The 17,019-nt window shown below is 46.7% G+C and overlaps 1 protein-coding gene across 1 annotated transcript in view; it reads right to left on the reverse strand.

The window, feature by feature from the left end:
* Tg (thyroglobulin) overlaps positions 1-17,019 on the reverse strand; it is a 190,859-nt gene that overhangs the window by 80,173 nt on the left and 93,667 nt on the right. Inside the window, exons 36-40 of the mRNA XM_059247013.1 lie at positions 10,861-10,995; positions 9,259-9,423; positions 5,607-5,829; positions 3,814-3,907; positions 2,787-2,946 (exon numbers count right to left, since the gene is read on the reverse strand). Coding sequence (XP_059102996.1) covers positions 2,787-2,946; positions 3,814-3,907; positions 5,607-5,829; positions 9,259-9,423; positions 10,861-10,995 — 777 coding nt within the window. The remainder of the gene's footprint in view (positions 1-2,786; positions 2,947-3,813; positions 3,908-5,606; positions 5,830-9,258; positions 9,424-10,860; positions 10,996-17,019) is intronic.

The following is a 17,019-nucleotide window of genomic DNA, read 5'->3' on the forward strand; positions in this document are numbered from 1 at the left end:
GGAACAAGGCAGGAGGAGCGTTCCTGATGCTCACTGCCCATGTGTCAATTTCCCACCACATGATGAGGGGTAACATAGAAGTTCTGAGTTCTTTAGACTCCTGGGAAGTAAGAACTGGCATTGTTTAATAAGACCTTCATCAAACAAGGACAAATTTGGCTTCCTCTGGTGCCAGTACCATGTCAGGATTTGTTGAAGGCAGAAAGTAACTACTCCTGGGGCACAGTTCTCAATGTATATACTCTCCCATGCACACAATTCCTATTGCACATATCTCCCAATGCCCTCTGAAGTGTAACTCTCTCCAGATGCTGATAGTATTTTAGGTTTATTTGTTTTTGTTTTTGTTTTTTTAAATAAAATGATCAGGTAGCATTGATGTAAGTTAGAAAGGAGAAGAATGGGTATTCTGGAAGTTTCTATAACCTTCCCTCAGATAGCTACACCAGAGGTCAAAATGAGTTTGCCTATCCAGAAGGGTAAGAATTCTCCTTGAAATCCTAATTCCCCATGCCCCTCAGGACAGAGGACAGATGGAAAGTCACTCTGCTGCCTAGAGAAGCCTTAAGCTTTAGTTAGCTGTGTCTGGAAAGAGCTCTTGGGATCAGCTTCAGTCAGCTAAGCCCTGAATGTCCCTTAAAGTTCCAGAGAACCAGCTTTGTGTTTGAATAGAGGACAGAAAACACAACAGAAATTTTCCTCTTCTAAAAAGAAAGTTCACGAGTGAATAATTATTTATACCATGGCAAAAATTGTACAACTCCATACTCTATACTGCGTTCACTCTTCATGCCACCCAGCCTCAGTCAGGGGATGGAGACTGAAGAAGATTCCATTCATATCCGTGGCTTTCAGCTGAGCCTGTCGCTCCAAAAGAACCCTACGGCTACCATCTCCTCAACCTCAAGATGCTCTACACTAACTGCTGCCTGCTCTACAGACTGGCCTGGTGCCTCTGCTGTGGCATTTAGGTCCTTATACCACGTGGTCTCCCTAGTTTCCCCCACCCACCCACATTCTTTCTGGCCCTCCTGGCTTCTACCTGTCTGTCCACTCTTAACACATCCCAGGACTTGGAGGAGATCCTTGGAAATCAGCGATGAGGCTCAGCCCCTATACTCATGGGCTTTTAAAACCTCTTGAATGCACCATCTTAACCCTTCCAGGAGCCTTGAAAGTAGAGCAAAACCATTCCTGTTTTAGAGAGGAGGGATCTAACACACTGGGAGAAAGGGAGGGTTGGTCTAAGGTCAAACTGTCAATGAGAGCCAGTACTGGCCTTAGTTCTTTAGATCCCAAGGCCCTACCTTCTCCACTAGTGACCAACCTGCCCCTTTCACAGGGGTATATGTACGTAGATAAGGGTAGAGAGAAGGTGTTTGTGCTGGGGCCAGGACTCTATTCTGCCTAAGTGGTTTAGTGAGTGGTATGACTAGGAGTACAAACAGATTCACAGTGAGACTGGAAATAAAGGAGGAGGGAGTCACTCTATTCACACAGTCTTTGTACCAAGTCCAATGGCCTCTATGTGGTAGATCTGAGAGCTAGCCAGGAAAAGAGTATCCATAGTTCACTGCAGCAGTTCTGTTTCCTGACCAAGTCTCTAACCTCTTTGGTCCCCAATCTTCCTTCTAAGCATACACATGTGTGGTGGTATTGTGTTCCTCAAAATATTGTGTACCCTAATAAACTTGTCTGGGGTCAGAGACAGAACAGCCACTAGATACAAAGGCTAGAAAATGGTGGCACTCACATCTTTAATCCTAGCATTCAAGAGGCAGAAATCCATGTGTTCAAGGATACAGCCAAGCATGGTGACTCATGCCTTTAATCCCAGAAAGTAAGCCTTTAATCCCAGGAAGTGGTGGTAGAAAGCAGAAAGGTATATAAGGCATGAGGACCAGAAACTAGTAGCATTTGGCTGGTTAAGCTTTTAGGTTTTGAGCAGCACAGTTCAGCTGAGAGCCATTCAGATATAAGGACACAGAAGCTTCCAGTCTGAGGAAACAAGATCAGCTGAGAAGTTGGCCAGGTGAGGTTAGCTGTGGTTTGTTCTGTCTCTCTGATCTTCCAGTATTCACCCCAATAACTGGCCTCGGGTTTGATTTTATTAATAAGAACTTTTAAGATTCCTGCTACACACATGCATGTACATATATTTGAATGCACACACTCGGAACACATTAGATCACATTACATGATGAAGCTTGAGATGTAATGGGACAGTCTCAGACACAGTGTAAGTTTTCAACAAATGGCAGCTATTGTTCCTTTCAAAGAGCTGGGGAGGGGGCAGCATCCCTGGAAGAGCTCATAAATGTGTCTAGCTGGGCTATAGGAAGGGCAGGAGCCAAGAGGTTCCGAGGCTTGGAGAAAATGGCGATGAGTTTGTGCAGGGAGCAGCTCTCACCTCAGAGGTGAGCGGCCCAATTGCTCCAGTCTAGATCCAGAAGGTCCCTAAATGCCTGTGTTCTAAAGGCTTGGCTCTGAAATGGTGCTACTGGTAGACCCTTTTCACTCTCTCAAAGGAGACTGTAGCTTCCTAGCCCTATATCGCTCTCTATTGCTGCCTGGCCATGAGGAGCATAGCTGTGCTTGGATACTCCAGCTGCCATGCTGGGCTAGCTCAGCATAAACCAAAGCAACAGGGGCAGTCCACCAAAACTAGACTAGAACCTCCCAAACAGTGAGCCCAAATGAGTACTTCCTCTTTTAAGCAAACTGTCTCCGGTATCTCTTATAGCGATGGAAGGCTGATGGACCTGTCCATCACACCAGCAGCACACCTGAACTCAGGAAGCCGAAGACCCCCACTCTGTAATTGGCAGTGACTACGATGAAGTTGCCAACTGCAGCCAGGATGGAGCCATCAATGGTCAGCTGTCCTCCACTGCCCTCCATCTTCATGGTATTGTGGAAGAACACCAGAACCGATGCGTTGGAGACCTGAAGAGGTTGGAGAGATGGAAAAGGTTGATGTTGAGCTCGTGTGAGGTACCACTGTCATTCATGAAGTCAGACTCAGCCCTCTGGCCAGCTCTGCCTTGGCACACACTTAACCTTATCCAAATGGGCTGAATTTTATCCTCCAGATTCATACACTGACACCTTAGCTCAGACAGTGATCATACTTGGAGACCTGATTGTGGTCCAGTATGTGAACTCTGATTCCATAAGAACAGTGTCCTTTTAAGGAGAAGGAATTTGTGCAGAGACATACACAAGGGAAAGACTATGAAAGACCCTGGTAGAAGGTGCCAAGGGCAAGCCAAGAAGATAAGCAATGGAGGAAATCATCCTTTTGATCCTGGACTTGTGAGAAGAGAAAGTATGTGCGGCTCAAGCTGCCTAACCTTGGGAGTCTGTGATGTCAGTTCCTGTGCCTCACTTCACAGGTAGGAAAATGGAGGCTCCCAGAGGTAAGGATGCTGTGCTAATGTTTCAAAGTGATCAGAGATAGGACCAAGGCTCAGTACACACTTGGAGCTCTACTTCCTCCTCACACCCTTTTTCCTCTCATGGTCTATGTCCTCCAGCCACTCAGCCCCAAGACAGCAGTGACTTCTTAAGCAGATACAGGAAGAATTGTGTTCAAGGTAACAGCCTAACACTTCATCTTCACACATCTCACACAGGAGCCTGTCTGGAAAGCTCTGAGCCCCTTACTCACTTTCAGCTCTCATAAAGGGAGCCCAGTGCCTCTAAGAATAATGCTGTAGCAGCACATGTTCCATAGAGCCCAGGGAAGGTGGGAAACAGGATTGCTAACAAGTGTTATTCATCAGACAATACAGCGAGTGCTCCTAAACTCACCAGGTCCTCGGGGACAAACACATTGAGATACAAACAGTCTTCACTGATTTGGGGAGGCGTTGGGGTACGGGCACCTGGCTGCCAGCAGCTGGCCCTGAAGAAATAAGGCATGGGATTTTCAGAGACATATCAAAGGGACCTGCCCTCTCCCCCTCTCCTCCATACCCACCACTCATGGTCAGAGTCAAAGGCCTGGCTTCGGTGTAGTTCTGGAGGAAGCTCCAGGTCATAGGTATGATCAGAGAATAGAAGGAATAGCAGCATGTCTAGGACCTTCTCTGGCCATTGGACTGTGGAAAAACTTGCCACCCAGAGGTAAACATGCTAACTAGAGACCAAGGCCAGAGAAGGAGATGGGAGCTGGCAGGGCCTTGGCCTTTCCTTGCTATGTTGCACAGACTCTGCCCTGAGAAGAGGTATCAGACCCACCTTCTACATCAGGGAAGAGGATTGGGTGTCAGTTTGAGTGTCCCCTTGTAGAAGAGCTCATCTGGGACCCCTCCTAATGGCCACACAAGGATCATCTACCCAAGGCCATTTGGACTCTTCTTCCAAGAGTTACCAATCATGGCACGACTAAACTCTGTAGCCACTGTCTACCCAAGATCTGGGTGGTCACCTACCTCTTTTGTCCCTTGGATACATCCTACTACAGAAAGACTCTCTAATTAGTGTCTCTGGGTTTGGAGTTTCCTAATGGTGGAACCAACTCAACTCCACTCTGTTGCACTTTCCTTTGCCACTCTATTAGGGTGGTCCTTGTCATCTTTCCCACAGGGCTTCAGGAGCCCCTCACTCATCCTCTACTTCTGGGGATTGGCACTTGCTCAGCAAGCAGAGAGTGGCCACAGTGGGCATGGAGGACAGTGCTCCTGAGGACAGAGTCATAGGACTCAAGGAAGAATTGCAAGTGGCAGAGGTACCTAGTGCCTACTCCCCAAGGGCTAAGTGACTTCTCTCACAAAATATTCCAGTGGAGTTCATCATGTGTCAGTGTTTAACATAACAGGTTTGATGAGGGGGAAATGATAGGGTCTGAGTGATAAGCTCAGAAAAGACAGGGACGGAGAAACAGAACTCCTTATATTGTCCTAGTTGAGGAGGGTTTTTTTTTTTGTTCATTGGCTCCTTCATCTTTCCTACCATGTTGCATTTTCAATCCCACTAAGTTAGATGTCTGGCCAGGCATGGCAACACACATGTAGTCCCAAGCACTCAGGAAGGCTGAGGTTGGAGGATCTCAAGTTCAAGGCCAGCCTAGAACTACATAGTGAGGCCCTATCTCAGAAAGACAGAAAGAAAAAAAAAAGGAGGATGGGAGGGAGGAAAGAAGGTGAAGAAAAGAAAAGAAAAAGAGAGAAGGCACCTTTACAAAGCCAGATGTTGCTGACTTTGACAACTACAAATGTCATGTGTGTGCGTGATGCACACGGCCACCTCAGGCCTGACCCCCTATGAACCTCCTAGAGATTCTTCTACAGCCTTATGTTCCTGGACACAGATGCCCAAGGAGAGCTTGGAAGAGTCATGCTGCTAAGTGCAGCACCTCCTTGGCCTGGGTTCCAGGATCACTGCCTGGAACAGAACACACAGGCCTTCCACCAGCTGCCTAGCTGTGAGAAAGCAGCACCGACCCATCACAGCTGGCTACCTGTGTCAGTCAGCCCTGGTGTTATTAATGGAATGCAATCACATACCCCGCTCTAACCAGAACACCTGGCTCTGCCATGACAGGTTAGACCGGGATAGACATTCTTTGGGCATTCACCACAGTAGTGCCACTTGTTCCATACCTTGGCTTGGTGGCATCCCAGGAGCCTGTCCAATTCAAGAGCTCTGGTGGCCTGAAGCGGCTGTCTGCCACGGGTGGGGCTGCATAGGGAACTCCAAGGAACTGGTAGACCTGCTTCCAAGCAGTGCCCACCTTGACGACCTGAGAGCCTCCCTGAAGCTGGCCGAAGGGGTCAATGCGTACAGAGGGTGTGGATGCTTCATCGGAGCGGAGCAGAGGGATTCCTGGTGGGGAGGCAAGGGCAGAGAGGCAGACAAGGACAATGAGAAACGGCATTCCAGCTGGCTTCCAGCAAGAAAACAAACATCATTGCAGTTTGAGGGAGCTTAGAAAATGTCAGGGGTTCATTTACATCCACATTTAAGAATTAGCCAAGGTTAGCTTTCAATGTCAACAACACCAACTGTGAATAGTAATAGCAGAAGCTGCTGCATGCAGCATAAAGTAGGTGTAAGGGCACATGGACGCCTGTTCATGAACTGTCTCCTGCATTTTTCCAATGCTCCTGAAGTGTATGTGTTAACTCAGGCCCACACCACTCATCACACACCCAGGGGCCTAGAAAAGGAACACTTGGGCCTACAGTGAGAGATGATTCATCAGCTGGGTGTCTGGAGTAGGACCTGTTATCAATCACTTCATCTAGTCTCTTAGTCCAGAGTTAGAATGTCTGGATCATTCATACTGAGAGCTGGATAAAGGCATTGCTCCAGTCAGCTCAGCACAGATTTGGGACAAGTGAGTGTGCCCTCCATGTAGTTTACCTTCTAGAACACATTCCTTGTAACTAAATGGTTTACAGTGGAGACAAGCTGTGATGGGCGATGCTGAATTCAGAGCCATCCCTTCCTCCCTTGCCCAACCATGTTGTTCACACACATCAAGCCTGGTCAGGGCTCCCCCTTCCTATTGGCTCATTACCCCAGTCTTCCTCTGCTAGGCCTTCTCAGCTGGGGTTCATGTCACAAGTCTTGATTCATAAGGTCATAGCTAGTGCTGCTTAGGCCTGCTCATCAGTACACTAGAGGTCCTCCAAAGCCTTGCTACCACACTAATCAGTTCACTGTTGTCCATTGGGGGCTACCTGATCTTATTTCCTCTCCTGCGCCTCTTCTTCCTCATTTGTTGATTCAGTAAACTTTAATGGGACCCAGGCTCATGCCATGGGGTCTTGAGGTGGTTCCTCATAAGACTTAGGCCTTGCACAAAGAAAACTATAAATGCCAGCAAAGAAAGGTGTATGTATGTGTGTGTGTGTGTGTGTGTGTGTGTGTGTGTGTGTATGTGTGTGTGTGAAATCTTTTATTGTTCTAAGGTAGGCTGGCTTGCTCTGCTCTGAGCTGGCAGAAAGCAAAGTCATTCTGTTTTCTGCATGGCTCCTTCCATAAAAATGTGTCTGTCACAGTGAGGGCAAACAGGAGTGCTAGAGAGAAGAGTGGTGGGCAGAAGCTAGCCACTCCCTAAGAACCATTGCTGTATGCAGTGATTACTGGCCGGAAGTGGTTTTTAACCTGAGGCAATATTGATCATGCCTGGGGACATTTTAAGTTGCCACTAGGTTGTAGAGGGTTGTGACTAGTATCTAGCTGAGATTCTAAATATCATATGATAGACAGAATAAGATACTCCTCTCAACAAAGAATTCTGTAGCAGATATGTCGGAGGGTCATGAAGCTAAAAAACCTGCTCTCATGTCTGTTGGTGACTTGGCACAGGCTCAGCAGGGTGAGTCAGAACCCACAATGCTTTTGGGAGCACATCTGCTCCTCACATGATGGAACAGATGCATTTTGGCCAAAGGTTGTGGTGTGTCCAACCATCAAATTCTCTCATGTTAAACAGGAATGGTAGCGATTCTGTAACTCAATGGTACCAAGGATGAATGGCAACAGAGGATATATTTCCAGCCCGGTGCTTGGCCAATAGAAGGAACTCCACATTTGGGTGGACAGATTAGTGGAAGGAAAGACAGACAGATAGATAGAAGGAGAGCTGGGGGAATGGAGGAAAGATGGAAGATGGATGGGTGGCTAAGTGAGTTGAAGGAATAACGAAATGATAAAGAGGGATAGAGGGAGGAGAAGACAGAGGGATGGAGGATGAATGGATGGAGGATAGGCAGATGGATGAGTGGGCAAATGAGTGGAAGGAATAAAGAAGACATTTAGGAAAAGATGAAGAGAGAATGGGAGAGAGTGAGGGAGCAGAAGAGGGATAGAGAGGGAAATGAAGGTGTCTTCATTAGGAAACTCCTGGAGTATGAGTTAGAGCCCCAGATGGAAGCAGAATGGAAAGAGGCAGTTGTTTTCTAGTAGGACATAGAGCACATATCATGACTGAAGTTATTCCCAACAACAGTGAATCAAGGGTCTTAGGCATCTGACTATGATTGTGGCTGCTAAGATGGCCAGGATTTCTTCTGCCTCATGGAAAGCAGTTGTACGCTCTTAGCTGGACCTATCCTAAATAAGGCATGAGCAAGAGTGAAAACACAGTTTGTAGATCTCAGTCCAGTTTCAAGCCTGCTGTATGGTGCTGCCTGCTCAGGCCGTCTGCATGCTCAAACCTAGGGAACATGCCAGATGGGCAGCTTTCCCTTTGAACCCCTGCAGATATAGTGGGTTCTTCCCAAAGAGCGTGCATTTAATCATGCAACTGCCTTGGCTAGCAGTCTGTGATTTGCAGGTGTAGATGTGCACACTCTTCTTTAGTACACGGCTAGCCACTGAACTTCAGTCTTGAAGTACTTTTATCCTACAATGGCAGGTGAGTATCTATAATAATGATATATAGCTATGAAGCCTATTATATTGTTTCATCTGATCCTTTCTAGAGAAAAGGTGTGACCATGCTTCAGGAGACAGGATGGCAGGTACAGCTAACCCTTCAACAGCCAATCACTTCTCCAGTAAGTGTGTTTAGTAGGGCAGGGCTTCCCCACAGTCTCTGGCTCGTGTTTCCTGACTCACCGCTCTTTACTGGCTTCCTCCATGATAGATTTATATGCATTTCTCCCCTTGACTGTGTCATGAGTGCCTAGCGTACATTGTAAATGATCTTCAAATAATTCATTTATATGTAGTGCTGGGGGTAGAACCTAGGGCTGTGCACATGCTAGGCAAGTACCCTACTACTAAGCTATAGCTCTAGTCCTGAATGACTTTAAACTCAACTGAGCTTAGAAGAGTTCAGTCTGAGTATTTATGACCTACTCCTTAGGTAGCATGAATCTGAGGTGGAGGGTGGCACTGGGAGACAGATCTGCCTCTAGGTTCTCCCTTCTGCCATCACTCAACTTCTCTGTGCCACAGAGTGCCGATCTCCAACATGAGGAGAAGGTGCCAGGCATACAGGCAAAATAAGGCATGGACAAGAGCTTTCTAAACCAACATTAATAAAACACATTTAATTTTTATCTTATATATTTCAAAGGCCCAGACAGTTTCTGTGATTCAAAGAATAAATGTGGCACAGAAGTTGGAATTTCTCCAACCTCCCCTATTGCACCCAGGAGAATGTTTCCTAGCCAGTGACCTTTGGCCAAGTCTCCCTTAAGAGTTTCAAAGCCACTGCCATTCCAGTCACCAAGCAAATATCCTTCCCAGCCATACCCAGGCCCCAAACCATGGCTTCAGAGACCCAATCCAACTTACCAGACTTCCGGTAGATGTAAGCAGCTTCTTCACGGAGCAGAAGCCAGCAGGTCTGGCTCTGTAGGCTGTGTATGCAGTTCTGTATATCAGGGTAGAACACACACCTCACAAACCCAGGCTGGATCTGCAGGGTGGTGACAAGGCAGGCCTGGTGACGGGAACATTCTGTAGAAGAGAAGAGAGAGGGGGGCCTAGACTCAGAGGCATTATCTCATTCATGCAACCATGTATTGCTACATGCATGCATGCATTCATATAGTCATGCACAATCTATTCATGCACCGCCCCATCCATGTACCTTACCATACATGCATCCAATCACCCATCCCATTCATTCACCTACAAAGTCAGTCATCATCCATCCATCTTTCTATCAAATCATACATCCACCAATGCATGTGTCCATCCTTCCATCTATCTACTTATTTATCCATTATAGAAGAACTCATTCATAAATTCTGTGCACTGGGGCTGAGAATAAAACAGTGGTGGTGGGAACCTAACCCTCCATCATGGTATTTTACACAAAATGGTCATGCTTTTTTATTGCTTAATTGTCTCATGAATGTGCTCTTTTCATCCCCTTGCTTAAAGATACTTCCACAGCTTCCCACGGGCTTCATATGCAACACAACTCTCTGTGTTCCATCTCCTGGCATCCTCTTCAGATCTGTTACCTTTGACCTCCTCTAATTCTTCCTTAACCTGCGACATGCTAACCATGTTCCATCTTGAACTATGGCTTTTCCTGTACAAGCCATGTGCTGTCTGGTACAATTTAACCAGCTTCACGACATTCAGTGCTAAGAGTAGCTCTGAAGATGGGGCAGCTTCACTGGACTCTCTGAGCTGTGTGTTGTGCCCTTTGTTGAATTCAGAGCCCAGTTTCTGCACGACACTGTCCAGGGCTGTGTAGTACACAACTTGCCATCTGCCATTTGCACGTGGCCGTATAGTCTTCATGATAAACATCCAGTCATGTGGAGAAGGTGATACCCAGCATTTGTATATCTTGAACGGGTTCAGGATACCAGGGTGCAAATGACAACTGAACTCAGCCCACTCTTAGAAAGGGAAAAAAAAACTTTGTGGAACATTAGAATTATGTGGTCACCTAGTTAGTATTTTAATATCACCAGTGCCTAGAAACTCTGAAGAAAGGTGCATCTGGAGATAATTGTGCCAATTAGAACACTCTTCAAATTGCTTTAAAAGTATCTCTTACAATTTAGTGTTTACTCATAGATCTTGGCTTAGTCCCAGGGGCCTTTCCAAGGTACACACACTTCTTCACCATGGCAGCCCACCTGCTTTCTATGGGCACCCTCCTGGCTCCACGTACCTCTTTTTTCTCACCCTCACAACAATCCCACTTCTGCCTGCTGATCTTCCTCTGTACTGGCTCAAGGCCCTCACTGGCTGTCTACTGTTGCAACTCCGACTGCAGACTGCCTAGCGAGGAGTGAGAAGACCCTCACGTGTTCCCTTCTTTGCCAGCTGTTTACTGTCAGGTGTCCCCAGGCCACCTTGGAATCTCTCCTTGGTCTGTGTCCAGTGCAGTACTTTGAGGCTCTGCCGTACCCTCTCTGGGGATTCCCTTACCCTGCAAGCAGAAGTCCTGGGCTACCGAGAAGTTACTGGTGGCTGCAGTGCTGACCTGCGCAACATCGAAGTGCTTGATGGATGGATCTACAGTCACTGAAGAGAGGGGCAGAGTCTGCCAGGAGTCCAGAGCAACTAGGAGACAAAAGTGGAGACAATCACACGTGGTTATCACCAGGTACAGAATAAAGACAACAGAGACTACCCCAAAGCTACCACAGTGGCCTCTGGGAGGTTTCCACTGTGTGACCCTATGTCTTTTTCTTTTTTGTTGTGTGATGTTATGCCTTTGTTTTTATCTCCACTTTATAACTACGTAAGTAGGACAAGCTCTGGGCTCAAGTCTAGTGGTTCAAAGTCTGAAAATTCGACAAGCAAATGAAGTCCTGTCTGTGTCTATAAATTAAGACAGAAGAGGAGGAGGGAAGTGGAGACAGAAAAACAGTGACGTGGTGACACAGTGGAGGTCAGAGCACCACAGAGATAGCCATAGGGATGGAGTGCCAGGCGCTCCATAGACATTTCACCTATTCATCTTCCTATGCCTGCTGCTCTCTGTAGGGGCACCATGATGGACTGTCTAGGCCCCTATAGAAATGAAGCTGCATGGCCACTTGGTATCTGGTGTCCCAACTAAGTCATTCTTTACCATTGACCCTCATCTAAAGGAGCTGACTCTTTCTCCAGGGACAGCTTGTATCTAGACGCTAACCCATGTAGACAGACCTGTGGTCTGCCCTGATCTCAAACATAGGTGACCCAGCTGGTGCTCTCAGAGAGATGGGCTGGGCCATGAGCATCCTTTTCCCAGTCCTGAGAAGTCCTGCTCCTTCTCCCTGTGTCCTGACCCCTACAGTACTCCATGTGCAAACACGGCCAATCACACTCTGTGTTTAAGGATCACCTCATGCAAGTGTCCATCTCACAGTCTGTTTCCTGGAAGACACAGTCATGGCATCCGTTTTTAAACATAAAGAAAATGAGGCTTCAGGGATAATGACATGGCTTGCCAGCATGTGGAGACCCCTTTCTTCACAGCTACAGAGACTATGTCTGACCATGGTTGTCCCTCAATGCCCCCAAGTTCTGCACATGGTATGTGGTACAAGGAACAGGGACAAAGAACTAACCGCCAAACAGAAGGCTTTGGTGTGGATTGACAGGTCAGTTAGAGTCTGTCTCATGGGCACCAAGATCGTGAGTAAAGGTTGATCATGAGAGAACATTGATGGGTTTCAGCAGTGGGATCAGGGTGCCTCTCTGAGGAAGGACTGTACCTATAGGTCGGCATCCAGAAATAATTTTAAAGAGACCAGAAGCTGCCCCACCCTGGTGTGGGCTGTGTAAGCATCCAGGGCTGCTGATTCTAGAAAAGTCCGGCCCAGCAGGGACACCACTGAAGATTGGTAGAGAGAATCATTCCTTCCCTCCCTCCCTGTGTCTCTCTAGCATTAGAAGATCACAGCGGTTTATTGTTCTTACAAATACTTGTGAGTGTGGACCTTGGGCTAGGAGAGCACACTGACGGTCTAAGGTATGATGCTTTATGTATGTCTACTTCATCAGATTTGATCTCCCAGTATCCCAAGTGTGACAAGGGGTAGGGGTCTAATGCCTCCTCACAAATGTGATATAAAGGAAAATTAATTCATCAAGAACAACCTGGAAAGTGGCCAACGTCAGATCACAGTAAGGCTTCTGAGGTCACTCTCTCAAGGTCCCTTTCTAGAACACTGTTCCTAGGTGTGGGAGGGTCTTTGCTTTGTTAGTGCAGCACCACAGGCTATATGGGGAGCCTGTAATTTCTACCTCCAACCCGTCTTTAACTCCAGTGCTGGTGGGTGAGATGCCACTAAAGTTAGCATGGTAAATAAAGCCATGAGACAGCCTCACCCCCAGCCCTCGCTGGTACCCCCCGTAACAGGATTCTGCAGACTGAGCCCTCTAAATAGCAACAGTAGTTTCTCCCAGTTCTGTGCACTTCAAGTTTGGGATCTAGGTACCAATGAGGCTGGGGGTCTTGGTCCCTATTCATGGTTCATGGATGGCTGCTTTCTTGTCATATCCTTAAATAGCAGAGCGGAAAACAAGCAAGCTCTCGCCCATCTCTCCTGGAAAAGTACTAATGCCACCAAGAGGGTCCTACTGTCCATCCATCATCTCCCATGCTCTGCCTCCTAACACCATCCTCGAGACAGAGTCAGGACCCGGGTCTTTCTGTGCTTGGCTCTAGTCAGGCAGCCTCCTCTGGCCTCTCATTTTCTCAAGCCTGCTCTGCATGCCGCTGCTTTCACAGACAACTCAAATGGCATCCTTGTGATGTGGTCACTCTCAGATGTTCCTAGATGGTGAGAAGCTGAAATTTCAGAGGAGAGCAATGATGGGTTTCAGGACCACAGTGGCCAATTACGGTCCAAAGATGAAAACCTTGACCCTACTCCATGTTTAGGTTGCCATCTCTGTAATTAAAGAGTAAATTTCATTCCCAAGTGAGAGCCAGCTCCTGTGTTATTATCTAGGGTCGGAAGCCAAGTCCCTGCCAATGTCCCCACCTGCCCCCATGCAAGCCTACACGATGTCTCCTGAGTAAGCCTTTGTTGTCAAGGGATGCCGGCATCTGGGGCTCATAGACTTCCGATGGTCTTTATGAGAAAAAGGCCATTGAGAACACAGAAGCATGCTGAAGCAGCAAGGCTCCTGGTGGCTTTCCATGTCAGTTTACTATCATCCAGGAACTCACACCATTGTACTATCACTTGTGCAAGATGTAAGAGCTCAATGATACATCATTTTCTGAACCCATTGGCATGAACAACACCATCTTAACCAATCAGGTGGTGGTACTAGCTTTGATGGAGCCTTAACTCCACATGCAGTATCCAGGGTCTACTGTAGGCGATCTCCTCTCCAGGTTGGTGATGTAGTAGCTTTTAGAGGCTTGCCCAGTGGGGAGGGGTTCTGAACAGCAGATGATGCTTGTTGATTCCTCTGCATTTGTTTACTTCCTTTCTTTTTAAAGCACATATATGATGATTATGATGCCGGAGTCATTTATGACAAAATAGACCCTCCCACAAAGTTGTATTTTATACACACACACACACACACACACACACACACACACACACACATACACACACACACACATCAGTATCTGTCTCTCTATCTATCTCTCTACTATCTTTCCATCTATCTATCTATAAATATATCGAATTAAATATTGTGCATCAGTCACTGTTGTGGTGGGAACCTCTTTGTCAAACATCTCTTGCTGAATGATGGATTTATTCTCACACAACTTAAACCAAAGACATCTCATTTCACATTTTACCATCTGTTTGTAGCAGTCTTCATACATTATTTTGATTCTTAAAAAAACACTTTTAGTTATTTATTCTGGATTAAATTTGAAAACCCTCTGTCAAGTTTCAAGGGTGCTCCTTTGGTGATCATATGTAATGATCTTAGAATTCTACATCCATCTCTTAGTTTGGACGTTATGGACTAATACACGATGCTGCTGAAAGCAGAATGTGTTTTTCTTTTCTCTATTTTAAAATGGCCACTGCTGTCATAAAGGGAAGATGTCTTTGTGTTCCTGTTCTGTCTCACCTCAGGCCAGAAGACAGTGGGGCCAAGTGATCACAGGCTGAAATAGTGAGCTTCCTCCCACAGGATGGTTTTCTCAAGTACCTTTGTCACAGTGATGGGCAGCTGAAAAGCCCAAGCCTCCTTCTACTCCCCACAGACACTACCTTGTAGCAAAAGGGGTAGCCTGGAAAAATAGGTTAGTAAGTCACCAAATGAGGCCATCACCTCATCTTATCTTATCTCATCTCATCTCATCTCATCTCATCTCATCTCATCTCATCTCATCTCATCTCATCTTACCTTACCTTATCTTATCTTATCTTATCTTATCTTATCTTATCTTATCTTATCTTATCTTATCTTATCTTATCTTAGTTTTATCTTGTTGTTTCCTATATACACTCTACCTTCTAGCCTGCCTGGGGAATGTCCCTCACAGACTCCAGGTGGGCCTCCTTGCTGTCAGTCTTGGCTGGCTGTGGTCATTCTCATGCTCTGGACTCTGCTACAAATCTAAATCTGACTACAGCACTCCACACCAGGCATTCTCCAAGACTCAGCAGTCCGTGGCTGGCAGGGAGGGTCCCCTAAGGTTTGCAGCAGCATGAGCCTCTCCTAAGCCTACTGTGTGGGCTTGGGCATCCATACTTGCCTGCTGCACACAAATCATAGGAACAGGAACAAAAAGGAAGCTGATAGAATTTCTCTAATCTTATACGATCCGATCCTCCTTACAGTAGGAGGGACTGAGGTCTGGGAAGAAAGGGCACGGGGCATCTAAAGGTCGCAGAGATTCCAAACCAGGTCACATGGCAGAGTTTGACAGAGTCAGTATGGAAGTGTGCTCTTTTGGCTCTGTCTCACTGTGATCTGGAGCCTCCTCCATGAGCTCGTGACAAGCAGATCAGCCCTCACCACAACCCAGAAGCCTCAGCCTGACTGAAACCCTATCCACACTCAGGGCTCCAGCCTGCTACTGCCATACCATGAAGACAGGATTGCCCAAGGTCAGGCAGCATTTAGGTGGAAAATCTGTATTTGCATCTAGCATATCGAACAGCAGTATGCCCCTCTACAAACCACAGAGCCCTTGAAGAAATCGGGTAGAGGGGAGAGCAGAGACTGGGAGGTAGGATAGAGAAAGCTGGGTCTGCCTGGGCTGCTCCAGGACTGTAGGCACGAGAGGCCTGCCACCAGGCCCTGGCAGCTCAGGCAGGTGTGGCACTTGTGTATCTTTCTAAAATCTCTTTTGATTATTACTTGGCAATTACAGCTATGTATGTTAATGGATCATGTGACATTAGCATACATGTGTATGATGTGGAAGAAGAAGGTTCTAGGGAGCTACTGTGTACTGTGGTGAGCTTCAAGTTGTTAAGAAAAAGAATGTCTTGTTGTCATCATCGCCATCATCATCATCATCTTCATCGTCATCATCATCTTCATCACCTTCTCAGTGCTATTATTTCTTGACACAGTTTCTTAACTATGTAGTCTAGGCTGACCTAGAAACTCTTGATCTTTCTTCCTCAGCCTTCCAGGTACTTGGATTACAGGCCTTGCCACCATGCCTGGGGTAAGGGAGGAAATTTCGAACATTCTCCTCAAAAACTGTTAAAAGAGAATGAGGTCATGAATACGCTAATTGGGTTGATCTACTCACTCTTCATGTCTTCTCTTTCTAATGTTGGCTGTGTTTTTTTAGAGCTAGAGTAGAATACATTTGAAGATGTTCATTATGTACAGAGACTAGAATACATTTGAAGATGTTCATTATGTACAGACAGAGACTAGAATACAATTGAAGATGTTCATTATGTACAGACAGAGAACCATTTTCAACTACCCTAGCTTCCTCATTCCAGGTCCTCTCCAGAGGAAAGGTTACATTCCAGAGCTTGGAGCAATTCCAAGTGTTGACATTCTTCCAAGAGAAGGTCTCAGTATTGCAGGGCTGTGTCAACACAGCAGAGGAGGGCCCTGACCAGCCAGGAGATCTGGGCGGCTTCCTGCCCTAACCCTCACCTTTCTGGTGTGAAAATTGGAAAAAGTATCTTTCAGTATTTTTGCCTCAGATTTGAAAAGAGGAGACATGTGCTGAATGCTCTTCTGAGTATTCAAGAAATCACAAGATATTTTTTTTTTCAACTAAGAGGTTACAACTGCAGAATACTAGGGCAGCACATGTCTACTCCAAGGGCCTCAGCATGTTCAGGGTCTTTACTAGTCCTCTGGTGATAAGAACCAGAGAGGCCTTTGGTTCCTCAACCTTTCTCTGAGTTCTCATCCCAACTGTAGAGGAGCCGTAAAGGGAGGCTGAGGTGTGCGTCCTACACTCCTTAGGCTGCCTGAGGAGACAGCAAAGGCTTTTGGAACTTTGTGCTTTTCAGTATTCTGATCTCGCTGCTGTGACTCAGGCCCACCTCACCCTTCCTCCCAGAAGTCAGAGCCACTACGCCAGCTTGGCAGCCAGGCCAAGGCTTCCCGGCAGCCAAAGCCTCCTAGGTCCCATTATCTGTTCTTTGTGGAGCAGAGCAGATAATGCTGCCTTTGAAGCTTTGATGAGCC

The sequence above is a fragment of the Peromyscus eremicus genome, chromosome 20 (genome assembly GCF_949786415.1).
Source record: "Peromyscus eremicus chromosome 20, PerEre_H2_v1, whole genome shotgun sequence".
NCBI lineage: Eukaryota > Metazoa > Chordata > Mammalia > Rodentia > Cricetidae > Peromyscus > Peromyscus eremicus.